At 35.0% G+C, this 27,978-nt stretch overlaps 1 protein-coding gene across 10 annotated transcripts in view; it reads left to right on the forward strand.

The window, feature by feature from the left end:
- EYA1 (EYA transcriptional coactivator and phosphatase 1) overlaps nucleotides 1–27,978 on the forward strand; it is a 349,363-nt gene that overhangs the window by 165,287 nt on the left and 156,098 nt on the right. For 8 of the 10 annotated variants that reach the window (XR_010114399.1, XM_063612625.1, XM_063612623.1 and 5 more), the window contains 2 exons: nucleotides 22,733–22,782; nucleotides 24,338–24,465. Coding sequence is in view for 9 of the 10 variants with exons in the window: in XM_063612625.1 (XP_063468695.1) it covers nucleotides 22,733–22,782; nucleotides 24,338–24,465 (178 nt within the window). In the remaining variant the exon portion in view is untranslated. Of the gene's footprint in view, nucleotides 1–17,136; nucleotides 17,616–22,505; nucleotides 22,783–24,337; nucleotides 24,466–27,978 lie in introns of those variants that run through there. The other 2 variants (XM_063612624.1, XM_055297993.2) reach the window with 2 other exon arrangements.

Here is a 27,978-nt window from a genome sequence, read left to right on the forward strand (position 1 = left end):
TCACTATGAAACCTGGGTAGGAGCATGTACAGGTGTGGCTGGTCCTTGATGGTCTTGTCCAGCATCAGAGTGGACCCTGCTGTTCAGGTCCTTGGTCTGCACAGTAGCCTCGAGGCTCTGGTAATCCATCTGTGGCCTCCTCATCCTCACAGAGAGCCTCCACTTAGTTCATCAGGTTTCTCTGCACTTTCATGTACCCACTGAAGACCTAGGCGTTCTTCACTTTACTGTAGTAGGTGAGATTTTCATGCTTCAGGAGGCCTTTTATGTATAGAAAGGAATTCCCCCATTCACTTGTGCTTTGATAAATACTTGTTCATTCCAAAGCTAAAAGTCAATTTACAGAACTTATTTTACTTCTACATCTGGTTATTTTTTACAAAATAAAAATTTCATTCACTTCCTGAAGTATTTTCTTTAACACATAAGTTTAATGGGTTGAGTCTTCTTTAAACATTAGCATCACTTAACCAAATTTTTTTAGCCATTTGAAATTGTGATTATGTCTATGACTTTAGGATGTAGTAAAGGTTTCAAATATCCTAAAAGGTTGACCAAGAATATACAAGGCAATCCAATGATTATAAAATATATTACCGCACATATCCTCAAACCTTAAATGATAAATAATAAAGTTTTCTGGTGTCTTCATTTCTTTACATCCTACATGTTATTGTGAAGTATAACCCATATATACTTCCTTATTTTTAAAAACCTTGTTACTGTATATTCCTGGGGTTATCACCATCTGATCAGATCCCAAGAAAATATCACCTCATACTAGGCAAGATTACTGGTTTTTTATTACTGACAGTTTAATTTTGGTTTATATATTCTACATTCTAAAGAGGTTCAAACCTGAATTCATGATTTAGGCTTGGCCACCATTCTTACGGTTACCACTTCTTAAGCCTACCCCGCCTTAAACAGTGCATGAGTTTCCATTTCTAGCAATCAGCGCCCGCAACTAGAAGGTACTTCGCTTCCCCTTCTTATCTTAAAGGGTCTTCCCTTACATCATATCTTCTATTAATATCTTCCTTAGCCTCCCTGCAAGCCTAATCTTAATGGCAGAAAGACTGGGGGTGGGAGGTGGGATGGATCATAATTGCTGAGAAAAGAAAATACATCAGGGTATAGTTCAAATTTTAAAATTTAGCTTTGTTATATTACAGATGGGGCTTTGGTTACTACCACTTGCATCTATGTGGTTACTGAGGCATATATGGGAATGAGAGCACATGGGAGAAGATGCTGGAGAGAGCCTGATGTTTCAGAGGAAGCTGAGTCAGTAGGTCAAGAACAACCTTAAAAAGAGACCAAGATGGAAGAATCAAAAAATGAGGCAAAAGGTGGTTTTGTGACAAGACCTCACAGGGAGAACATTTCAAAGAGGGAATGTACAGCAATGTCAGATGCAACAATTAAGATGGTACTACAATGCTACAATTATAACATGATTCCACTTATGTGAGGTAACTAGCGAAGTCAAATTCACAAAGACAGAAAGTAGAATGGTAGTTACCAGGGTCTGGGTAGAGGCAGAAATGGGGAGTTAGTATTTAATGGGCATTTAATGGGTACAAAGTTTAAGTTTGGGAAGATGAAAAAATTATGTGGATGAATGATGGTGATGCACAACAATGTGAATGTATTTCGTGACACAGAGCTGCACGCTTAAAAATGTGTAAAATGGTAAATTTTATGTTATATATATTTTATCACAATAAAAATGCTGCAATTAAGACAATTAAGATAAAGGCAGAAATGTGTCCACTGGTTTTGATAATATCCTTGCGATTGGAATCATTTGCAAGAGTGACTTCAATGTAATGATGGATATTTTGATTAGGTACCGCTACATTACATCCCACCATTTTATTTGTTCATGATTCTGTGGATTGGCGGAGCTCAGATGGATGGCCCTTCTGCTGGTACTGCTTGGGGTCTCTCCCCATTTCTGTCAAATGGTAGCTGGGGCTAGAATGTCCAATATGGCTTCACTTTCATATCTGGTACCTTGGTGGGATGGCTGGTAGGCTGCGACTTCTCTTCCACCACATAGATGGCTTGGGCTTCTTTCATGGTGCCTGGATGTAAGACGTCTGTGTTCCTGGAAGAAAACCTCCAGTATGCATGCACAATTTAGTATCTGCTTGCTTCCTCCCTGTTAATGTCTCATTTGCCAAACTCAGAATTTGGGGAGGTATGGTTCATTGGAGGTCATCAAAGTAACAATCTACCATGATGAGAGAGAAGACAGTGATGGGTAAGAGGTTGATTAAGTAGAAAAGAGAGATAAGGATGTTTATATCAGGCTGGTGAGTACGGAGACACGTGAGCATATACACAGAGACAAAGTGAGCATAGTATATGGAAATGACAGAAAGGAGGCTGCTGCAGAGGGAGCGCGGGCAGGGCAGCGGGAGCTTCGGATAGTTTGACAAGATAGTGATGAAAACTAGTTAGCTTGCAGTTAATGTTCAGATTTTGATTGTTCCGGCTTTTTGTGTTTATGTCATGTTCTTGTATGAGCAAGAAAGCAGAAAGAAGAATGGAGATGACAGTCAAATCACTGGTGTTTCTTGTTTACGCGGAGAGACTGCAATCATCCTTAGTTTCTTTCTTTGCCTGATACTCACATTCAATTTACAACTCCTGTTGACTCTAATTCCAAATATACCCTAAATCTGACCACATATCATCAGTTGCCCAGAGAAAACCCTGGTCAGATTACACTCCTTTCATCTGGACTACTACAATAACCCTCTAATTTGCCTTCCTGCCTCTATTTTGCTCTCCTATAGTTCATCCTCCACACAGAAGCCTTCCTTACACATAAATCAGATCATGTCACTTTTCTGCTCAAAAACTAAAGCAAGCAAACAAAAGCCACCTTTAGTAACATCTCATTACAACCAGAGTAAAATCCTACTCTTTACCTGGCCAACAATGTCCCATGCTCCACACCCAGCCCTGGGCCTGCTTTTTCCTTCTTGTTCACTTTTATCCACATTTCTTTCTTCCCTCCTACTCGCCAAGCTTGCTGCCTTTGAACTTGCTGTTCCTTTTGTGTAGACCACTCCCTCCTCATCCCAGTTTTTACAAGTATATTACCTTTTCATTGTTTACGTCTTAAGTCAAATGACACCCCCTTCAAGGCGCCCTCTTTGGCTGACTATAATAGCACTCACTGCTTCGTACACAGCCCTGTCTGCCAAATTTTACCTGAATTTGATTTTTAACTATTTGTCAATAATTTATACACATGCACCATACACGGGAGCAGAAAACTGTCTACTTTTATATTTTCATTTTAATCAAAATTATATGTGCATAATTTAAAACTCAGTTCTATAAAAATTGTTGTCCAGGTGTGGTGGCTCACACCTGTAATCCTAGCACGTTGGGAGGCAGAGGCGGGTGGATCACCTGAGATCAGGAGTTTGAGACCAGCCTGGCCAATATGGTGAAACCCTGTCTCTACTAAAAATACAAAAATTATCTGGGCATGGTGGCGAGCGCCTGTAACCCCTGGTACTTGGGAGGCTGAGCCGGGAGAATTGCTTGAACCCGGGAGGCGGAGGTTGCAGTGAGCCGAGATCACGCCACTATACTCCAGCCTGGGCGACAAGAACAAAACTCTGTCTCAAAAAGAAAAAAAAATTGTTATGTAGAGGGGAGACTCCTGTCTTCCTCTCATCTTGCTTTCCCCTACCCAGAGAAAAACGCTTCTCACTTTCCAGCTGAATTTTTGTTATGTTGTTCTTTGTTGATCTTTCATGTTTTAGATGTTATTTGTTGACTTGTCACCGTGGAAGATGAGGATTTGTTTCCTTCATCTCACTCCCACCCCCAACACATTCATACACAAATACTGCCAGTCCTGCCATTCTTCCAGGATTTTTGTTGATTTTTTGTTGATCCTGATTTTTGTTGGATCAATGTTTGGCATTTACATTACTCCACCTATATGTAAGCTCTTCTAGCATGAGGTAGTATTCCCATTTTAAAAAATTATATCTATATATATATTTAAGATGTTCAATATGATATTTTGATATGCACATATATAGTGAAATTATTACTGTAGTCAAACAAACTAACCTATTCATCATCTTCTGTAGTTACTTTTTGTTTTATAGTAGAGTATCTAAAATGTACTCTCTGCAAATTTTCAGTATACAATGCGGTATAATTAACTGTAGTATTCAAGCTATACACTAGATGTCTAGACTTTTTCATCCTATGGAACGACAAGCTTTCACCTACACCTTTCACCTACATCTCCCTGTTTCCTCCCCTTCCTTGCCCCTGGTAACCACATTATACTCTTCCTATGCATTTGACTTTTAAAGAAAATATTCCATATATAAATAAGATCATGCATTAGTTATCTTTCTGTGTCTGGCTTATTTCACTTAGTATAATTTCCTCAAAGTTGTTGAAAATAACAGGATTACTTTTTTTAAGGCTGAATTATATTCCATTGTGTATATATACCACAGTTTCTTTATTCAGTATCTGTCAATGGACACTGAAGTTGTTTCTATGGCTTGGCTATTGTGAATAAAGCTGCAATGAACATGGGAGTGCAGATATCTCTACAAGGTAGTAATTTCATTTTATTTGGTTGTATACCCAGCAAAGGAATTGCTAGGTCATATGGCAATTCTATTTGTATGGCAGTCCTATTTTTAATTTTCTGAGGAACTTTCATACTGTTTTCCATAATGGCTGTACCAACTTACAGTCTCATCAATGGCCTACAAAGGTTTCCTTTTCTCCACACTTTCATCGACACTTCTTATTTCCTGACTTTTTGGTAACAGACGTCCTAACAGGTGTAAGGTGATATCTCATGGTGCTTTTGATTTGAATCTCAAATCAAATTGATTAGTGATGTTGATTATCTTTTTATATACATGTTGGCCATTTGTATGTCTGTTTTAGAAAAATGTCTATTTAGGTCCTCTGCCCATTTTTTAATTGGGTTCTTTGTTATTTTCCTATTGAGTTATGTGAACTCCTTATATTTTGGATATTAACCAATTATCAGATATATGGTTTGTAAATATTTTCTCCCAATCCATAGGCTGCCTTTTCATTTTATCGGTTGTTTCATCTGCTGTGCAGAGCCTTTAGTTTAATGTAGTCCCACTTGTTTATTTTTGCTTTTATTGCCTTTCCCTTTTTTGTCCTTTCCAAAAAAAAAATCATCACCAAGACCAATGTCAAGGAGTTTTTCCTCTGTTTTCTTCTAGGAGTTGTATGGTATCAAGTCTTACATTTAGATCTTTAATCCATTTGGAGTTGTTTTTTGTGTCTGGTCTAAGATAACGGTTCAGTTTTGTTCTTTTGCATATGGATATCCAGCTTTCCCAGCACCATTTATTGAAGAGACTATCCTTTCCTTATTGGTCTTATTGGTGGTCTTGCTGAAAATTATTTGACCATATATGCTTGGGTTTATTTCTGGACTCTTTATCCTGTTCTATTGGTTTGTGTGTCTGTTTTCAGGCCAGTACCATGCTCTTTTGATTATTATAACTTTGTAATACAGTTTGAAATCAGGACATGTGATGCCTCCAACTCTGCTTTTCTTTCTCAAAATTATATTTTGGCTATTTGGAGACTTTTGTGGTTCTATATAAATTTTAGAATTGTTTTTTACTATTTCTGGGGAAAATGCCATTACAATTTTGAAGGAATCACATTGAATCTGCAGGTTGCTTTGAGTAGTACTGATATTTTAACAATGTTAATTCCTCCAGTCCAAAAACACAAGATACTTTTTCATTTATTTGTGTCTTCTTAATTTCTTTCATCAATGTTTCATATAATTTTCAATGTACAGATCTTTTACTTCCTTAGTTAAATTTGTTTCTAAGAATTTCATTCTTTTTGATGCTATTGTAAATGAAATTGCTTTCTTGATTTCTTTTTCAAATAGATTATTATTAGCATAAAAATGCAGCTGATATTTACACGTTGATTTTGTATCTTACCACTTTACTGAATTAATTGATTAGTTCTAGCATTTTTTGTGGAGTCTTTAAGGGGTTTTCTACATATAGCATCATATCACCAGCAAACAGAAATACTTTTTACTTCTTCCTTTCCAAGTTTGATACCCTCTATTTCTCTTTCTTCTCTGACTGCTCTTGTGAATACTTCAAGTACTATTTTGAACAGAGGTGGTATGGTGAGAATGGGGATCCTTGCTTTGTACCAGATCTTAGAGGAAAAGCCTTTAGGTTTTCTTCATCGATTATGATGTTAGCTGTAGACCTTTTATAAATGGCCTTTATTAAGCCGAGGAAATTTCCTTCTATACCTATTTCATTGAGAGTTTTTACCATGAAAGGATGTTGAACTTTGTTAAATGTCATTCTTGCACCTGTTGAGGTGATCCGTGCTTTTGAAATGTCATTCTGTTAATGTGGTGTATCATATTGATTGATTTGGAATGTTAAAGCAACCTTGAATCCTAGAGATAACCCCCACTTGGTCATGGTGTATAATCTTTTTGATGTATTGTTGAATTAAGTTGATGATTCCTTTTAATAATTCAATTCTGTGCTCTCCCCTATTTGTTTACCTCTCCTTTGCATATATTCAGATGTATCTGTTATTGTATCAATTCCCTCATCTTCATAAATGCGTTCCTGGGGCCTTCTGACCTTCTCCAATCTGGACTGTCATGCCTAGGGCATAGCTATCATTCTAGAATTTCCTTTTCCATAAGAACAAGAAATTATATTCATCTTTCTCCTATTTGGATTATCTAGTTTGTAAAGGAGGTTTGCTTCCTAAATTTAATGGAACACACCGTCTGTTAGCTACCTGAGAAAGGATTGGGAAATTAACCTGATTTGGAAGTTAATTTTTGATAATTTACTTGTCTGAAAATGTTTTAAATTTAATTTAAATATTTAATTTTCCTACTTACAAAGTATAGTAGGTTATAAAATTCTAGGCTGGGAATTATTTGTCATCTAGGAATTTGAGGCCATTGCTTTACTACTTTCTAGAAATACATGTTCTAACTGAGAAGTCTGAAGTCATGACCTAGGCTTTGTATGTGGTCTATTTTTTCTCTCTAGAAGTTTGTAGGGGCCATCTTTTTCGTATTCTGAAATTTCCGAATAATATCCATGGATGTGAGTTGTTTTCACTCTTTTTGTTGGGTAATCATTGAGCTCTTTCAATCCGAAAACTCATGCCCTAGGAAATATCTTAGAATTACTGGTCTAAATTTTAGCCTTTATCGTCCTTCCTCTCTTTCTGAAACTCTAGTTATCTGGGTGTTGGAAAACCAGAACTATAACTTCTCATTTTCTTATATTTTCTATACTTCTCTATTTTCCAACTCTTCTTGCTCTCTTCTCTGGGAGAATTCAACAGTTTTATTTTTCAAACCGTATTGAGTTTTATTTTCCTGTTATCTTACCTTTTATTTCCAAGGGATCCTTTTTGTTGTTAGATGTTCTTTTAAAAGAAAAAAATAATTATTGTTATTTTCTTATCTTGTTTCATGGCTTCATTATCTTCTCTTATTTCTCTGTTCGTATTAATGGGAGTTTATTTTTGTTTTCTTGACATTTGCTTTTGTTTGATCTCTGTTTCCTGCAAGTTGCTTTGCTTTTCATTTGGTTTCTACATTTCTTGAGAAGCTTTCCTCAGACTCTTCATAATTCTTAATTGTTGGCTTATATTTAAGAGTAGGGCATTAACTTTGTTAATGACTTGTTGCCCATGGTTTTTACTTTAGTTAAATGACTTGTTGCCCATGGTTTTTACTTTAGTTAAATGACTTGTTGCCCATGATTTTTACTTTAGAGTGATCAGATTGAGTTCTCGCCTTAGGAGGTCCCCAGGTGTAAGTGATTTAGATCTTTCCTTTGGGGCTGGTCTGAATACTTAGTGAAATCAATTTAGGCTCCTGCCTGGATAATCACTGGCTGACAGTGTTCTGGGAACCCTAATGAGGAAAAGTTATGGAGGAAGAGAGCAGGGGCAGTTATCCCAGCATTCAGTGTGAGTGTTTTATAATCTGCCTGTTATCAAAATGGTGCATGCTTCTTCAGCACACCCCAGGGCTTCTCCTACAATCCATAGTCTACTTGTTTTACTGCCTATGTAGAGTGGAGAAAAGGGTCTTACTGCATCTTATACTGACTTGTACCTAATCCTCCTTATGGTAGCCTTACTTGTACTTCCACTTGCAGAAGTACCTACGTATCATCAATTGCTAAGATGTTGGGGATGGGAGGAGTTGGGTGGTGTAACTTTGATTGCTTTTCAGCTTTCCTTACTGCCAACTTAGGATTCAGCTTTCTCATATCTGCTAAGTGAGTTACTAATGGGCTGTGTGGTTTAGATTTTTTCCCTCACTTTTAAAATTTGTTAAGGCTGGGTGTAGTGGCTCATGCCTATAATCCCAGCACTTTGGGAGGCCAAGGTGGGAGCATTGCTTGAGCTCAGGAGTTTGAGACTTGCCTGGGCAACAGAATGAGACCTCGTCTCTACCTAAAATAAAAAAAAAAAAATAGCTAGGCATTGTGGTAAGTGCCTGTAGTCTCAGCTACTCGGAGGCTGAGGCAGGAGGATTGGTTGAGCCTGCCAAGTCAAGGATGCAGGGAGCCATGACTGGGTCATTGCATCCCAGCCTGGGTGACGGAGTGAGACCTTGTCTCTAAATTAATTAATTAATTAATTAAAATGTGTTACTGTTTTCCTATTACCTGCTTTCCTTCATTCTTGGGGATTTGTGCCTTAAAAAAAAATCCCTTTACTTGTGCTCTAGGGGATTTCTAGAGAAAGCAAAAATAAATGCATATGTTCAGTCAGCTACCTTTTCATTTATTTACACTTCTATGGACACATAATTTCCTTAAGTGTGGGAATTCTGTCTGCCTTGTTTACTGTTTCATCTATGCCCATAGTACCTGGCACATACTAGATGCATGATAAATATTTATTGAGTGACTGATTACTGGCTGACAGACCAGCTAACTAACTTTGTTGGTTAGATTTCTGAACCACCTAAAAGCTGCAGAATTTGAAAGTGATAGTGTTGTGGACACACCTACAATTAACTATTTCTGAAAGGCAGGACATGTAGGGTTTCTTTAAATATACTTTCATCCTATTGAGTACTCTTTTAAATTTTTAAATTAATTTTTCTGTTTATTTTGGTTAGGAATTTAAAAGAGAAATATGAACCGGCATTAAGATAACAGTATACTTAGGGAAGAATATGACATAGCTAGAATGCAGTATATGGTGGCTTTTTTTTTTAACCTAAAACTGAACAGTTCTAATTCCTTAATTTCCTTGGAGTTTGGTTGTTCCCTGTTGTCAGGATGGCAAATTCCTAGCACAGTTTTTAAGGACTCAATTTTGTCCCATAAATTATTTAAAATATTTTTGTACATAAAATGAAATTATGTTCCTATAATGATAATGTCCTAGCCAGTCCAGCTTTAAAGTTTTCAATGGAAGGAAAATATAACAATCTGTAAGAAAAAAGAAAATGAAAATTCAAGGAAATCATTTTTCTTTTACAAATCAGGGCCGTGTTCCCTCAAGTAGCCTTGTGTGCATGTATTAATTAATTTAATAACATTCACCAAGCACCTCCTATGTGCTAAACCCTGGAAACTATGCCCTGTTTGAGCACCCATTCCACATTCATTTAATTAAATTGATTTGAAATTAACTTTTCTGTTGCTATTTTTTTCTCCATGGGAGCTTTACCATAGCAGTAAACATTTTCATCCACATACCAATTTGGTAAGGTGTGTACCACTGCATCCATTTTATAGCTAGCTAGTTATAAATTATAAATTGAGAGAATAAGTACTGTGACAACAGAAGACATAGAGCACGTGTTGAAACCAGAATTAGAATTCGTTTGAATCTCTGGTGCATTTGTTTTAATCTGGTGAGTAGTACCCTTGCCTATAGAGAGATGTTAATAATTCTACACACTTAAAGAAAAGAATAGCATTTCAACTTTGAATAATGATAGACATGAAATCCAAGAATATACAAAAATGGAATAGGAAATCAGTGTTGCCATATACTGCTTTAAGAAGTTTTTTTTTTTTTGAGACGGAGTCTCACTTGTTGCCCAGGCTGGAGAGCAGTGACGTGATCTGGGCTCACTGCAACTTCCGCCTCCCAGGTTGAAGCAATTCTCCTGCCTCAGCCTCCTGAGTAGCTGGGATTACAGGCACCTGCCACCACATCCAACTAATTTTGTGTGTGTGTATTTAGTAGAGACGGGGGTTTCTCAATGTTAGGCTGGTCTCGAACTCCTGACCTTGTGATCCACCCGCCTTGACCTCCCAAAGTGCTGGGATTACAGGGGTGAGCCACCACACCCGGCCTTAAGAAGATCTTAATGTGAAATGTCTAATTTTTTTTTCTTTTTCACGTATAAGTCATTCGTGGGTTGATAATAGGCATAATTTTGGAAAATTCTAAATACAGAGTTTAAGGTGTGGTCCCTCCTGTTTGATAGTCTTCAATAATTAATCATGAATACATTTATTTGTGGTGAGTTAGGTCATCCATATTTGTGTCCATTTTTAGGTTTATCAAGTACAATTTCTCCCAAAAGAGGTATACTGTGACAATACTGCAAATTTAAAACGCATAAAGTCTGCATATCTAAAATCATTGTCTTTTTCCTTTAGAATTTCTAAGTCATAGGCTGTCATTCTTTTAAAAAGGCTGGGATTCTTAGGCAGGTTTTTGGATCATTGTTCTGAATAACAAATTCTTTCTTCTTTTTTACTTTTGTTTTTGTCCTGTCCCTCCTTCACCTTCTCCTTACCCACTCCCCTGCATCCACTCTCTACAAGCAGGGAAGAGCCTCCTGTCAGGGAAAGACAGGAAGGAAAGTGAACAGCAATCCCGAGAGGCCAAAGCTAATGGGGGCTTTGCGGATCTTTCAGCAGGGGTTGTCAATGATAATCGTGCAGCAGAGGGCTCCTCTACGGGTGCTCTGACCTCTTGGTAAACTATTTGTTTCTCCTTGTATTGATTAAAAAAAACAAGCCACCAGCCTGTAACTCTCTATCAACCAGGGTGTTGTTTTTAAGAATCTTCCACATTTAAAACATACTAACTGAAAAATCCCAGACCTTTGGCTTTGCTTTACTCTGTATTTCAGGTAAACCAGATCATTGATACTATTAAAACAGAATCCCTGAAAGAGGCAGAGGATACTTTCCAGGTTTATATCTTTTGAAAGAACATGAATCACACATTTCAATATTCAGTATAATACCCCAAATATTAAACCATCTAAAACAAGCATTCCTCTTAATTAGGAGTATCTAAAGACCACAAAATGTTCAATCGTACTTACATTTGGGTTGCAGAAAGGAATTCTGTTTTAAGTATTTGAACACACTGAGGCTATTGTTTTCCTTAATATGTGACATAAAGTCTACTTTTTTCCCCTCACACCATAGTATGCTAAAGGAAAATCCAAGCACCCAAGGCAGTTTGGTCGCTTGCAGGCATGAATCTGGATAAACCTTACAGTAGAGAGAAACCTCCAGGTTGTATACCTATTGACATTGCTTAATAAAAACTTCTAGAATAATGGTGCTTCTGGTTGTGTTTCCAATGGCAATGCGATTGCAGTGCACTGTGGATTAAGTTACTGATCCTTTGAATTCTGACCTTCTATCTAAAACAGCTTTAGAGGTTACTCTTTTTTTTTTTTTTTTTGTCCGATTTGGGAGACTGGAGGAAGAAAAATTAATACTGCTTGAAGGAAGAAAAAAATTCTGTAGGTTATTAGGTTTGGGGGTCCCCTCTCCCCAGTCCCTGGCAATTCCTTTGTAATAATAATAGAGCTTGTTGGTTCTGAATACTTAAACCATACATCCAAATGCATCAGGAAAAGTGAAGTGCACCTTTAATATAATTATTTCCTCAGTGAATAAATCAAGTGTTTATGATATAATAACTATTAAAACCAAAGCATATCATACTGGGTAACTGAAATTAAGAAAGGTCAAATGTAAGAAATTGATATAACTATGAAACAAGACATGCATGTAATTGCTTATTGTAAACTCAGACTCTGCTTTTCCTTTTTAACATAAAGAATAAGTTGGGAATATTTATAATCTCTAGGAAATAATTAACCTTTTTGAATATGTAAGGAGAAAAAACCCACATCTCCTGATTTGACCAATTCAAGTTCAAGGATTTTTTCTCTATTGACCATTTAATGTACTTTTATTTTTGCATCCACAAAGTAACTTGCAATATGTGTTCAGAAATAATCAGCTACTATATAGTGATATTTTCTCTTCCATATTGGATATATTACTTTGGTATATATCAATATGTATCATTTCAAATATCACACACTTTTCTGGATTTTTATTAACTTCATGGGCTATCACCTTGCTTCAACATGATGATACAATGAGGAGACATTAATGTCCCATTGCTCCATCTACTGTTTAGAAGTGACTTTGATGGTGCTAGAAAAATGAGGCAGGTTCCAGAACAAATAGGGAAAAATCACTTATATTTAAAAAAACAGGATTCATAAAAATATAAAATGCCTAGCACAATGCCTGGCATGTACTAAGCACTTCATAAATGCTAATTCCCTTCTCTCCTCCATGAGCTATTCATTGTTTCCGAAGAATTTAAAAACTGTGAACTCAGCTGTCATGAAACCTGAAAAACACAAAGCAAATTTCCAGATCCTCTTACATGTTTTGGGAGGTGCTGACAAGATTGGTTTTGCCCATGGCTTAGAGGAAAAAATCTTGACGAAGAAACAACCTGGGTTTTCTAGGTTGCTTCATGTCAACAGAAACCCATTTTACAGTGTGAGAAAGCAAAATAACTTATCACTGAGATTAAACATATGCTTCCAGGACCAATTATTTATATATTTTTTGGCAGAAGGAAGAAAAAGTAACGGTTTGCCATTTTGGAAAATCAGTTGATTTTAAAATAGGAAACCTGTTTTATCATTTTTTTAAGTACCTATATTATCTCATCCCCTTTTCTTAAAAATCTGCCACTGCCCTTGCTATCACTATTAGTTTTAAGTAGTGCTGCTCAAAGTTTCTATTAAGAATAATAATTTTTTAAAAAAATATCTGATAGGCAGTCATTACTACATAGGATAACAAGTTTCACACCCTACATAAATAAGTATTATTATTAATACATAATAATCAACGTGCTCTTTAGGAAGTCAGGAAATAGGTTATATTTTCATATTGCATTGGTATAAAGACTGTAATATATATTAAAATAATTTTCCATGGTACAGCTAATAGTTAATTACCTCCTTAGCTTTACTGTTCAAAGCTAATCATGTTAGAGTTTGAACGGAAAACATTTCACAAAATATTGGTAGACATTCAGTTTGGCAGATTTAATATCATTCTTAAAATAAATAGAGGATGTTTTACTTGGTTGCATTTCAGCAGAAGGCTCCTGGGAGCAGGACCCTCATTGTAGGTCTCGTGCTGGCGGGGAAAGAGCAGGTCATAGAAGTGACCACTCCGAATGCCAGCAAGGATCATAGTGTCAGCCGTCCAGACACGGTTCCAAAGGCTCCATAAAGAAGCCAGGGAGGTAGTGCCATGGCATGGACCACAAGAAAAATAAATTTATATGAAACCAGGAAGACTGGAAGTATAGTATTTTGGAATACTGTATTTGCCATTCTACTTTGAACAGTTTGAATTACAAAATGTTGAATACTTCCACATATTGATTTGAATCATGTGGAAGAAATAATGACTAGGATTTTGCTTTTTTAAGAAAATGCATTAGTCTTTAAGTGCTGATTATATTTTGCAACTTACTATACTGTTATTTTTGACAAATAATCATCTCATAAGAAGCATAGAAACAAAGAGATTAGTAAACTTTTGGACCAGGTAATAGCATGCATGCTGACTTCTAAAGTTATTTCAAAGTAAACACAAATAGAAGAAAAATAACTTCAAAGTGCATCATTTATTGACAACTTCACAACTGTAAAATAATTTTATTTTCATTATTGGAATTAAAAGGAAAAGGGACACCTGTATTTTATCCTTTGTTTTCTCGTGTTTATTTGTTATACTTAATTTGATTAATCAACTGTTAACTCGTGAAGTTTTAGAAAAGCCCAAGTTACCTTTTAGATTGTTGTAATGAGTTCCTTGTATCTGTCCTTGTCTCTCTCTCTCACATATATATACATGACATTTGTAATAAGTATTAAATATTACAAATGTAATGTAAATGTTGTGTGTGTGTGTGTGTGTGTATATATATATATGACATTTGCTTATTTTTTTGATCATGCCCTTAACCTAAAACACTAAACTCTTCTACCAAAATTGAAGACTTCCTTCATATAACCAGGCAGGTATCTAGGCAACAGCTGGCTCTGTCACATAAAACCTGTTTGGCGATAACAACATATGAAAGATACTGTCTCCTTGACGGTTTTCAAACATTTCATTATAGTTGAATATTTCAAGTATTTTCCCTTTCCAGATAAAATTATGTATTTTTTTATTGAGGAAAAAGCATATTGGAAAATTTTAAAACTCCTTTCCATACATTTATGTATTGAGATTTACATGGCAAATATGAAATGGCAATGCTTTCTTCCATTACCTTTTACTAGTAGCAATGTTCAACAAATTTTCCTAAATTTTGTAGTAATATGTATGACTGTATTTAGGGAACAATTTAGTCCTTAAAGTATATGGTTAAGTTACATAATACAGTTATAGTTGGTGAAGATTTAGAAATGAGGCTATCAATACACTATAAACTAGGTGTTATTAATAGCTTAAATGTGGCTGTTTATCATAGGATAACTTACTTTTGGTTTAAATTGTATGCAACAGTAATGATTACACATTGGATATTCAAAAGTAGTAACCATACACAATTTACGGGTAAACGTGATTGTTTTTAATCCATCTAATTTTGCTTCAGGAAAATGAAACTCTTTAAAAGTAGTAAATATGCACTTGGATATTACTTTTAGTCAGTGACTAAGCTCTTTGTTACATAATTGTGAAGCATGAGCTATATCATATCAATTAGTGGTCACATTACATTCATCATGTTTTTACTAATTTTCTTCATAATTATATGCGTAATTTATTTAATATTTCATTTGGTTATATAAATAAAAATTAAATTTCAGCATAAAAATATGTAATATGATACATTTAACTATAATGTAGGCAAGTAACTTGTATAAATGTGACATACTTTACATAATATTCCCACTGTTTTGATTTTATATAGTTCATATATTCTGGATTTGTCAATGTAATCTTTCATGGATTAGAAAAATAATTTCTTACTCTCTTATGTCTAAAATAATTGTTAAACAACTGGAAGCATGAATACAGTAGCTAAATGTAAAATTTCAAGCATTGTTTAATTCTCTAACACCTCAAATTTTAGATTTTATAGAGCTTAGAAATAAATGTGGTTGCAAAAGTATTTACTGTTTGATATCAGATTGAATTATCACAACATTACATTTTATCTGACAACGCTAGAAATCTCCATTACAAGCTGTATTTTATTTTCTGCATATATACTTTAGTATATTGAATAACTGATACTTCTGGTCTGAGAAAGTGCAGTAGATGGTAACATAATTCTATTTCTGCTGCATATATGAACAGATCCAATAGCAATCAACTGTTTTTTGACCTGGCTTCCCAAATATGGTAGATGACTAGCCCATGATTCCTTGCTGGTACTATACAAAATGAAATCCTAGGTGAGTTTGCAGTTTAAGCCGTCGCTTATGTTTGACAAAGTGTTCTTTTCTGAGGAATTCAGACTGGCATACTTTCAGTGGTTGGGGGGAAGTCTGTATTAAATTTTGGTCATTAGCAGCTTTTTATTTTTTGTGTGCATCGGAATGGTGCTTTCATTTACATATCAGCAATATAAAGTTATGATTGTGTCTATGTGTTTTATTAGTTGATGATCTGGAAATGTATTATAAAGTCATGCAAAAAGTTATTCTGATTTTTAAAAATTTTTTTCACATCTATCAGGTGCCTAAAAAATGAGGATGCTTTTTTTTTTCTTTAAATAAAAGACCTAATCAGTAGAATAGTATTCTATGGGTGATGACAAAACAGTTTTAAGAAAAATCCAATGGGCATAAAGATTTTATTTTAGAGCACAAAATTGGTTACAACGAGTGGCTAGTATCAAAATAAACATTTGTATTTGAATGTTGGCACAGGGCTGGCAAATTAAGATACAATCATTAGTCACATAAACGATGCCTTCTTTGAATATTTGAAATCAACATAATGGTTAAGTCTTATCACCAAAGTCATGTATCTGCATAAAACATAACTGAAGCTCAGCTCTTTAGGTGAGTGTTATACACTGTCATGCATAGATTCTGAGGTCAGTAAGAATTTTTTTTTTTTAAAGAATAAGCTGTAAAGAAAGAGTTCTAGATAACATGAATCTTTTCCAAAAATCATTTAAAAATATTAACACTGAAACATTATCTGGTTCATAGCCAAGGAATTGTTCACGGGAGATTTGCCATTCTAGAAATCATTTCGGATTCATCCTTCAGGCTTTCATTGTTAAACTGATAAAAGCTTGCACGTTTGCTTTTTCATTTTCTACTTAAAGGGAAATGGCCATTCTAGTTTTTGATTTCCCCCAGACCTGTTTCAGTAGTAGGTACGTTAGTTAGGAAATAAATTATGAAAAGTAGTGGATTCCCTAAGTTTCAGGGCCTGAAAAAAGTTTAGGAAAAGTGTAAAAGATAACGTGTGACTACTCCCCAAAGATCTTAATTGATAACTACTGTTGCAAGAGGACGCGTGTGTGTTGACCATGTCTCAGAGAAGTTATTCTCACACAGCTGTTTATTCAGATAGCGTGGGGCGCGTTCATTTACATAATTTTTTTTTTTTTTAAACAGCAAGGTTGAGTCAGACAGAGCAGTGCTCCTTTCAATTGTTGCATTTAAGCCAATAAGGTTAGGACAAGAGAATAGCTGTGGTTTGCGTTGCAAAAACCAAAAAAAAAAAAAAAAAAAAAAAAAAAAGCCCCGAGGCTCCACGGGCAGACCTACAAGGCTGCGCAAACAAATCGAGGGATGAGATTCTGCTGTTTCTTTGTCTAGGGTTCTCAGATGCTATCTGCGGCTGCTGTTTGGTGGGGAAGGAGCGCTGGGCGCAAAGCTGTTACCAAACAGAACGGTGGGAGCTGATGGCTCCGAGCTTGGGGCGAGGTAGAAACTCTCCAGTGCCACTTCCGACTTTAAGCCTTCCTGTTGCCGTCCACTGTGGCGGGTTTCTTCCTGGGGAACGCGTTTTCGCTCAGTCGCTCGGCAGCCCGAGCCTGCGGCAGCGGCCAGGCGCCCGCCCCCTGCGCCGAGCTTTCCCCCGCAGAGGCGCTCCGCTCCCCGAAGCGCCGCGGCTGCACCAGAGCGCCTGAGAGCCCTCGCGCGTCCCCATCCAGGAGCAAAACTATGTCAGGAATGGAGGTTTGCTAACCCAGAAAACTCGAAGGAACACATTAAACTGGTGGATGCAGCAGATGTAAGCGCTGTAAGTACAAGCTGACTGTTTGAAAAATTGTCGTGACTGACAACAGCTGTCCTGTGGGCAAAGCCCAAGCTAACAGGAGCGCTTTTATTATTGTTTTGATTTGTTTTCAAAGAAAAACATTATGGCATGGGGAAAATTATGACACTTTGTACCTAGTACTTTGTGAGCCACAGGGTTTCATCCTAGAAGTAGAATTCCCAACCTCCAAATTATGAGCGACTAGGATCATTAAGAGATAATTACAAATTAATTGTTAACAATTACTTTTGTTATGCTCTAGATAAATGTAATGCAGGACCATATTCTTGTAGGGAGATGACTTCATATCTCTTTTCTGAATTGCTGCACAAATCTCAAATATATTTGTGTGGTAGGAATAAAGTGGTGCATATATGTTCATTGCAATACATAAGTAACTTGTACACACTTTGATATGAAAAAAATGAAGCATTTAACATTTGAAAGGACAACAGATAACAACATTAAATTGATAGCACTTTTTAAGGAAGAAAATATTTTTGCTTTAATAAATAAATTTCCCAAACGTTATATTAAACTTTTCTTCAAAAGGTGATATAACAAACATTTACCCAATTAATATATTTTTCTCTTATTGACATTTTGTAAGGCTTGACTGGACCTTGACGTTGAAAACAAGATCTGTAAACTTTTGAATTATCATTTAAAATATTTGCCATTCAAAATCAGTATATGAATTGTTAATGACTCATGGGTTTATATTTATTGGAGGAGTTTTTGAACACTTAAGCATAGCATTTGCAAGAATTCAATAAATTCAGAGCTGTCATTGAATTTAGGCAAACGTTTTTGTGTTTTATTTCTTAAAATGGCAAGGGGTACAAAAAGTCGATAGTAAGCACATAATGTAGTTTTTTATAGGTTTGGGATTGTTTTTATAATGTGTCTTTCAAAGTAGGTTTTATTTGATGCTTGCATGAGTCTTTCCCCCCACAGTCTGGGGTCTGAGGACATGCACACATGTACAGTCATGCTTTTGCATTATCAAATATTTGATATTTGACTTTCTCCATGCTTGAGTTCTCCCAAGGCCCAAAGTGTTCAGTAAGTGAGCAAGCAGCCATGGATTTTCAATCTTTGAACATTCTTTGCGGTGACAGACATAGAAGCCTAATGGAGCCACTGTTCAGTTTTAGAGGGCCAAATGGAAGTCCACTGCTGTGTGAGTTTCATAGACATGATAAATGATTTTCTCAAAAGAAAATTTCCATTTGTGAAAATCGTATAAGAATACATTGTAAAGAAGAAAAACACTTGCAGCAAGAATAAAACCACTTGTTTAATCAAATATCAAAAGTATTTCAACATTTTAAATAATTGATATTGAAAACAATCCTTTAAAGCTATTGGTAGCATCCATGTGGTTTAAATACTTATTTGTTTTTGTTTTCACGCGGACTCTATTTTGTCATTTTCTTTAAACGACGCATTGCAAAAAGTAATGTAGTATACTACATGAAAATAATCAACAGTAGTATTAAAGCATTTATTTTATGGAGTCTTTGATAAAGAAGGGAATATAGTGTTAACATTTAAAAAACATCTACGTCTCCCTAGAACTTCATTTCAATTTTGGGTTTAGGTTTTCATTTTTAAAATTTAAGTTTTCATTACAACAGTGATGCCATAGTTGGAGATATCGACTGAGGAGAAATTTTAGCAAGAATATACCCTAAAACACAAATTTATGGCTAAGGAAAATTTTTTTATATAAAATACATTCTGATGAGAAAATTGCTATTGTCTTTCAAATTTGGGAGTACTCAGGTTCATCTGTGGTTGGACAAAACTAGCTTGCCTGCCAGCTCTATTTATTTAGATAAGCTCAGTACTTTCACTTTGAAAATTTCTTTTCGGTTTGAAAAAAAGTTTTAAATTATAGTCATTTTATAAAAATTGCTTCTAGCAAGCAAAAAAAAGCCTATGGAAAACCCATAATTCAGACAAGCACCTACATTTTATTTGCCCTGTGCTGCTGAGATTTAGAATCCCTTTCCATTTACAGTTTACTTTTCACAGAACATTATTAACTTTTTGGCTTCATGCATGATCTTCTGTCAGATGCTTTTGATTTGTAATTTAGCAAAGTATAATAAACAGTGCAAAAGTCATGATTTTTGCTCTGCATCCTGAGCTCTGTGGTAGGGAAAATGTGATAAAATGTGTACCTTAAGTCTTGTTTGATGATCTCTCAAAGCAAGTTTGCCTTCTGGAAATAATTTCTGGGGTTGAAGAGCATGGTATTAACAGATTTAATGTGGCTATTCAATGGATTGGCGAGGTACTATGTGAGGTTTAACAAAATGAGAGAGACAAATTGAATATCAACAAAAGTTACATCTGTGAAGAATTATAAATTTAATTAGAAAAAAGGCAAACTTAAAAGACCTCATTAACTAATCAGAAGTCAAAGTTACTAGTTTAGGATTCTTGAATTTGAATTTTAAGAAGTTCTGCTTGTTGCTATTTGTATTTTCACAACTCTGTCAATATGCTACTATAGGTATTCTATACAATGAGTTTTAAAAAGCATTAAAGCGAAATGACTTGATTGTAATATAAGATGACCATTTGTTATGTTATGGGAAATATTTTTGCACTCATAGAAGTATTTAAGTTAAAAATACCAGATTAGGAGAAGACAAGAAACATACTAAGTTTATGGGTGTAAAACAGAAAATGTGAACTTACTGAATGCCTCACATCACTTTTCTAGAAACAATAAAATAATATTTTTCTCTTTTGAATGGAAATATCCCTAATTAATTATTTTCAACACACATTATGGTTTTAGACCTTTACAAGACAAACTTCCAGAGATATTATCAAACATGAGAGGAAATCAACAGCAATCAGAAATAGGTGTTCTTTTTAGAGAAGTCATTATAAGACTATGTTTCCTTCTGCACTGTAATCTTGTACTACACATAAAAAACTAAAAGCATGTGAAGTGTAGCATTTTGTAAACTGTAACTAATTTTGCTCACATCTGTGTCTAATTGTTGTCTGCATTCGCATTCTTGAGAGTAGATTTATTTTTCCTGGACCACGATGTGGATTCAGCTGACCAGCCTAAGTGAGGATTAGTTGTTTTAAAGTTATTTTGATTAAAGAGTCATTTTTAAATACAGTAACACACAACACATGGTTTAAATAATCCCTGAGACACAAAAGAATATATCTGAAGTATAGTTAATGAAATGTAGATCATGCATATGGACTTTCAAAAGTTGTAGAGTATGAAAATACAGTAGAGTCTAGTTTAGCCAGCGTTAAAGAAATGTGTTGTCGTGAAAACGCATTTTTTCACTGAAATGTGGTAGACTAATTCTTGTTTTGAAGTTCATTTTTTCTTTATTAACAATTTGACTTTGAAATTTAAATATGATTGGTTAAAGCACAAATATAAATCTAACCAACTTTCAAAGTGTATACTGAAACTAAAATTCTATTTCCAACATTGTACTTTCCAGCTAATGTTAAAATGGAAATGTATTTTAACATTTAACAGAAAGAATGCTTTAAATACTCTTTCACATAATTAAGCCAGGAGAGTTCTTAAAACTAAGTTAGTTCTCACCTATAATTTATTCCAGGTGTATAAAAGTGGAGAAAAAAAAGAAAAAGGTAATTTATCCTTGAGGTATATTGCTGGAGTTTCTAAAGGAAACCACTTACACTTGTGTGAGAACATTAATTTTAACAAAAATTGCAGAAGCCTGTTATCACGGAATGACACATCTGTAGGCATTGAAATTTAATTTTTATCTTAAGCGTCTTTTAAAAATTGTTTTTCATCCTGCACGTATTGTAGAAACATACCTAGAAATTTTATGTAACATTATACCAAGACAGTTAGACTTTAATGATGCTTTATTCTTGCTAGAAAGGTAGTATTTCTTATTTCATAAATCATAATTTAAAAATAACAGGACTTAACAGAAGACGTTTGGTTGGATAACTGTAATGCCATTTGAGATGCTTTAGTTCTCATCTTTGTTCTGTAACCCTAATTGATGTCAGTTCAGGTTGAATGAAAATGCACATCAAAGATTTGGAATTCTGAGCCATTTTAAACGTTTTGCAGAATGCTCTCCTACTGAGGCGTTAGCCTGAGCTTACAAGCCAGCAGCCTGGCCTCACCTGAGCTTTATCACCTGCTGGCAGTTTGAGCTGCTTCTAGAAGAATGGCAGTGACTGTCAAAGCCTGCACATTAGTTAAGTTGTTCAGTGAAGTCCTGAAGTACAGATTCATCTAGAAACAAGAGAGACTGAAATGTAGGCTGACTAGGATGGTGAATTGATTATTAAACTTTCCATTTTCTTCCTCGGTTTAAAAGATGGAAAATCCACCAAAAAAGCTAACTACATTTTCTAGTTTACCGGGCAGAACTGAATAAGAACCCACTGAATTTTAAATTGGCGAGGGTAAATGAGCCCATTGTTCAATGGAGTGACTTTAGGTATGAAAACTTGCCTTTGCCATATATAGTTAGTCCAGCATTGTCTGAAAGTTGCCCAGAAGCTGTTTTAGTGAATGTTAAATGACAAATAGTAAATGTAGGAGAAAACCATTATGATAAGGATAAGAAACTGTCAGGAGTCAAAGGGGTGGGCGGGAGCTCTATTTCAGCTGGTGATAACAGAAGATGAAAGATCTTCTGAGGATGCTGGAGGATTACTGCTTGAACTATTGCTGTTAAACACGCTCATTTTGTCAATCGCTATTTTTTTTCCAAGCACCTTTTCCAAGCTGCCTGGGCAAGGCTGCTTTGCATGTTGATTGGGGGAGGGGTAATCCCGTTTGCAGCTGTCATAGGCCAGTGATGAATCACTATCACGTCATTTGGCTGCCTTCCCCCCCTGACAAGGGGAGGAGGAGGATAGACCTGCAGGAGGAAACAACAGTTGAGACCTCAACTTAAAGACAATATGCCTTTCACTGCTGCAGTATCCTCCTTTTTCTCTTTTGGTTAAAAGAGAGCATTGTCGTTCTCAGCCATGTGCTCTGTATAATTAAGAGCTGACACTGAAGCAGAGTAACAACAGCTTCTAATTTTTTTTACCCCTGATCACAGGTGCAAACATCTCAAGCCAGTTCAGATGTTGCTGTTTCCTCAAGTTGCAGGTAAGGATATTGTTGATATTTGACATTTTTGGAGATTACCTTTCTGTGACCCATATCTATTTTTGTCTAGTGTTTCTTAATTATTTCTATTAATAGCAACAGCCTCTGTTGGAAATTACTTAACAGTTTGTGTGTGTGTGCTTGTAAAACATTTTAAGTATGTAGAAAGGGAATAGGAACCTCGGTTTGAAAATAATTACGGGCTATAGTTTCTAGTGTTAGGAAAACTGTGAATGTGTAATGAGAATCAGGAGAGAAAAATTGGATTTTAGACCATTTCTAGTTTGAATTCAGAATATTTGGGGAAGTCAAAGCTCATTTTAGAAGTAAAATGGTTCATGTTAAGCTGTTTTAAAAACTGATACCCATAGTCAATGTAAGTGCGACCTCTAAATTAAAATGACTGTAGCTTTTATTGACCTGATAGGGTGAGGAGCAAATAGTATTAACTTAATATATGTAAACATTAAACCTCCTCCCATCTTTCTTCTTAGAAAAACATACAAAGTTTAAAATAAAGTAAATGGGCCCTAAACTTTTAAGAAATTGGCTGTAAGAGAATAATGGTATCAAAGTGTGTTTTTAGTGACTTTAAATAAATTCTCTCTTCACTAATAGGGTATTAAATATAAATATATAGTTCTGAAATTGTGAACATGAGTAGTGGCTTTTGTACCTTTTATAGATTAAGTAACTGCAGAGTCTAAGAACTTTCAGAGGGCATTTAACTGGTTTTATATGGTAAAATTGCAAAATTATAGCACTAAAGTAGAATTGTTGTTATTTCCCAGAGTAAGTGACAGCTGAGGTATTCCGAGTGCTAATGCTTGCAGGGACCCACTGTATGTTGGCCTTATCCTTTTTCAATTGGGCACGCTGTATGTAATCCACAAAGCAAACAAGTGAGCCGACATCATAATGTTTTAATGCTGCATTTGTTTCAAGGGAAACAGAGGAACAATTAAGTAGTTTGCCAGAGTAAACACATGCATCAGGACTATCTCATTCTCTGTCACTAGACTATAGGTTTCAAGTGTTTTATTTGGTTTGGAGACCCATTAAATTACAATTGGGTGGTAAATTATAAGGGAGTACCTAGTGCTAATTTATTAGATGAAACAGATTCCACAGAAGAGTGATCTATTTCCATTTTACTTCTTTACATAGTTGCCTTTTCTTTTAGAAAAGTAATGCCTTTGGTCCTTTTTAATATAAAAAGACAACGATGACTGTATTTTTTCTTTGAAAATTATAATAGATGTCATTGTCTCACGTTAGACCTTGTGACTTGATGAACTGTGTAAGAGAAAAATGAAATTTTAAAAGCTTCACGTGACTGGCTGTATAGGTAAAGCAAGTGACATCTTTTGATAGTACATATGATGAAGGGATACCTGAAGTCAAAATGTGAGATGAATTATTTTGAGTCTAAGAAATAGATACAATGGGACTTTTGTGCGAGTGTGTTTCAAAGAAGGTGTCAAGTCATTAGCACATTAAATGGTGGTGTTATGAATTTGGTACATCTGTCAAACGGAAGGCTTCTTGTCTTTAGGTCTATGGAAATGCAGGATCTAACCAGCCCGCATAGCCGTCTGAGTGGTAGTAGTGAATCCCCCAGTGGCCCCAAACTCGATAACTCTCATATAAATAGTAATTCCATGACTCCCAATGGCACCGAAGGTGAGTGTCTGCCTTCTCACTGTTTACTTTGCACCTTGTTTCTTCATCAGTACATGCTTTGTTATTAGGTGGTTATGATTTCCATTGTCAAAATCATAAAACTACTCTTATATTTCCCCTTTAGGTAATAATGTGACTTACGAATCAGTATTCATTGTTAGGAGCTTCATGTTTCCAGTTATTGTAACATGGCATAGATTGGTTTTGTTTCGCCAAATGCATATACATACAGACACATGTATATTATACATATTTGTGTGCATAACACTTTTAACCTTTGAGTGTGTTTTATCTTCTTATCGATCATGTCCACACTGCAATATCAATTTGTGTTGTTTTACTGGGTGACCAGTGAGAACTTTGAATTATTTCCTTTATTTTCCCTTTTGTTGTTAAATATAGCTGAATTTATTTAAATGTAAACATTGGACTGGATTGTTTCTAAATATCAATGAAATAATTTGTATGCCTACTGTTCTTAAGGCTTTGGCTATGAAAATATAAATAAGTAAAAAAAAGTATTGTTTATGAAATATACATACCAGGTGATATACACACAATTTATTTACTTAAAGATTAGTATACTTTAAATGTAGAACAATTACAATTATTTCTGTGTAATTAATACATATGAATATTTATATAAATTTTATATAGGTAGAAATACCTACTTTGATCCACGTATACTTAAGATTAAACATATAAGGTTATATGTATTGTTGCTACCTGTTATGCAGTCATTTAGGTACTATGCATATTTTTAGAACTTCAACATATGGAAAGATATGTTACATATTGCATTATATTTATTTCTACTGTAGTCTACTGAAAAATTATTTCTTCATAGATACTATTTTGCTTATTTATTTGTTACTAAGCCTCAGGACCTTGATGACTCAGAGCATACCTTTCACTAGAAGTTCAATAAATTATCCATGTTAGAATTCCATCCATATACAAAACTCTTAACCATCATTTCCCAGTCACCATGGTGATCTTTCATTACACAATTTTTAAAAAAAATAAAGCTAAATGCTATAAAATTATTGTGGTTTTTGGTGTGATATTCCAGTATGTATTAGTGAAGGCTTTTGAAACTTACAGTGTTATGTAATTTTTAATAATAGGAAAAATATAAAATCAGTTGTTTCTGATATGAGATGCTTTTTTATTCCAACAGTGATTCTTTTAATGTGTAAATATTCTGCATTTTTCTTTTAGCATAAATACATTCATTTCAAGTGTTTATGAAAAATGGGTACTGTCAAAAATTGAAACTTTGCTGATGTAGCAGAAAATTAATCTCTGAATGAGGTGCCTTTTCATCTGAAACTTTTTTCTTCCCATTTTGATAGGCAATCAGAGAGAAACTTAATTTATAGGAAAGTAGTTCTAGTGTGTAAGTGGATTTTATAGAGCAAATAAAATTAAAGCAGGCAGTCGTATTTCCTCTCCTTTTGGGCTTTGACTTCAGGTAAAGCATGCCTACTGTGGAGTAAGCCTGGGTGTGGATATAGTCGCCGCAGGTCCCTGCGCCGGCAGGCCTCATGCAAGAGTCAGCGTGAGGGCAGCCACTGACAGGAGCTGCAGAAGGCCCATAGGTGACCTTTAACAGGCATTTCCATCATTATGAAGTCCAGATAAGACAGTCATTCAAATTAACTTAAAAATAAGGAAGACTAAGTATGTTAAAATATTTTGCTCAATAGAATATACCAGTACATATATGGAAGAGCAATTATGAAATACTGGTAGTTAATTTTTTTGTATATGAAGAAATGAATAGGACTAAGAAGTTTTCATTTTCTCAACATTTTATTGGCAAGTTGTCTCCTACAAAATAAGACCCATGCAGTACTGAAACAGAGTGTGTGTTTAGGGTTCCCCCTTAGATGGCTTTGTGTGAGTAATGCGTGGTTTGTTTTCTAAGCACATGTGGAGTAATAATATATTTCTGAATATTTACTTTTTATAGCTTGATATCACATTCATATTTAGGAATACTGCATTTTGTTAGACTTTTGCATAACTAAAATAAGTTCAAACTATTAAAACATTTTAGGTAATTATGTGATCTCCTCAACCAAACTGGAAAATACATAAAATTTGTTCTTTATCTTAAACTTAATTGTTTTATGTCTTGGAAATGAATTTTTTTAGACTTGATTTCAGGCAAATACACAATTACTTATCTCACCCTGTTTCAGGCAATCTTCATTAATGTACTTTACAAGCATTGTGGTGGTTAGAAAGTGAAGTTAGAATGTATCGATATAAATGAGAATAAATGAAGTTTCTCAGTCTCCTGAGGTATTGTTTTATTTTAGTACTCAGTTTGAAAATATGGACCCAAACTTCCTTCATGATTGATGTTACACGTCCATTTAGATACAAACAATATTGGAAACTTCTAGGTTTTTATTAAGTGTGTGAATCAGTTTATCATGCTACTTATATGTCTCATAATATATCTATTTCATTCCTCTCTGTCACCACTAGAGGAGTTCAGCTTAAAATTAGTGAATTCATTAATGTCTGACAAACTTCTCTGGCGTGTAGTCATTGTAGATTTTCCTATTTCTTCTTTGAAATCTTATTTAGTTTGAAACAGCAGTGTTTACCAATGAATTAAAGGAATGAAATCAAGAAATTCATTACAATTTAGAGTCTTTAAAATGTCAATCACCTCCCCTAACTCTACAATGAACATTTTCAGCTACATATGCCATGACTTATATTTAAGTGACTTCTCCACAGCCCAGTTGAAAATCATCTCAGCCCAATCGAAATTAATTAGGTTGACAGAACTTCCATTTAGTTTGCACAGTTGTTGGTTTTGCCTGCATTTATATAGGTTGTCTTTTTTCACTCAGAGGTATTTTTTATTTCCTGCCACCACTTGTTCCTATAATGAGGCTAAGAAAACAAGAAAATCTCCTGTATCAAAAACCATAACTTCATCTGAAGAACAAACAAGAAGGGAATGGAATGGAGAGGCAGAGAATATTAAGTTTCTTCTTAAGTCTGCTGCCAAATTATCCTAAGACTCAATGTTTGTAGGTTCTGTACTCACAGGCTAGTGCCTATTTTCATGGTTCATCTAAGGGATAAAGACGGAAAGACACTGAGCTACAGCCTCAAGTACTGTGCTTTTTTATTTCCTACATGAAATGTTCTTCAGTTATAATAGTTGTTTAAATGTTTCATATTTCAAAACTTTCAACTATTCACATTTTCATACATCCTTCCAATCCCTCTGTGAATTGTTACTGTTGATGTTAACCGTTGATTGGTTTCACCCAGTTTATACATCTTTGCAATATAAAAATATAAACAGGTAAAAATAGAAAATAGTGGCATAAATGAACGCTTGACTTGCAATGAGGAAAGCACTGTAAGAAGTGATATGTTTCCAAATGAATTAATGCATATTTTTATTACTATTAAACAAGTCAAGCTTGACCTAGAAGACACTAATGGATGCTTATGAAAACACCAATCATGGCCCGTCTT

The sequence above is a fragment of the Symphalangus syndactylus genome, chromosome 11 (assembly GCF_028878055.3).
Source record: "Symphalangus syndactylus isolate Jambi chromosome 11, NHGRI_mSymSyn1-v2.1_pri, whole genome shotgun sequence".
NCBI lineage: Eukaryota > Metazoa > Chordata > Mammalia > Primates > Hylobatidae > Symphalangus > Symphalangus syndactylus.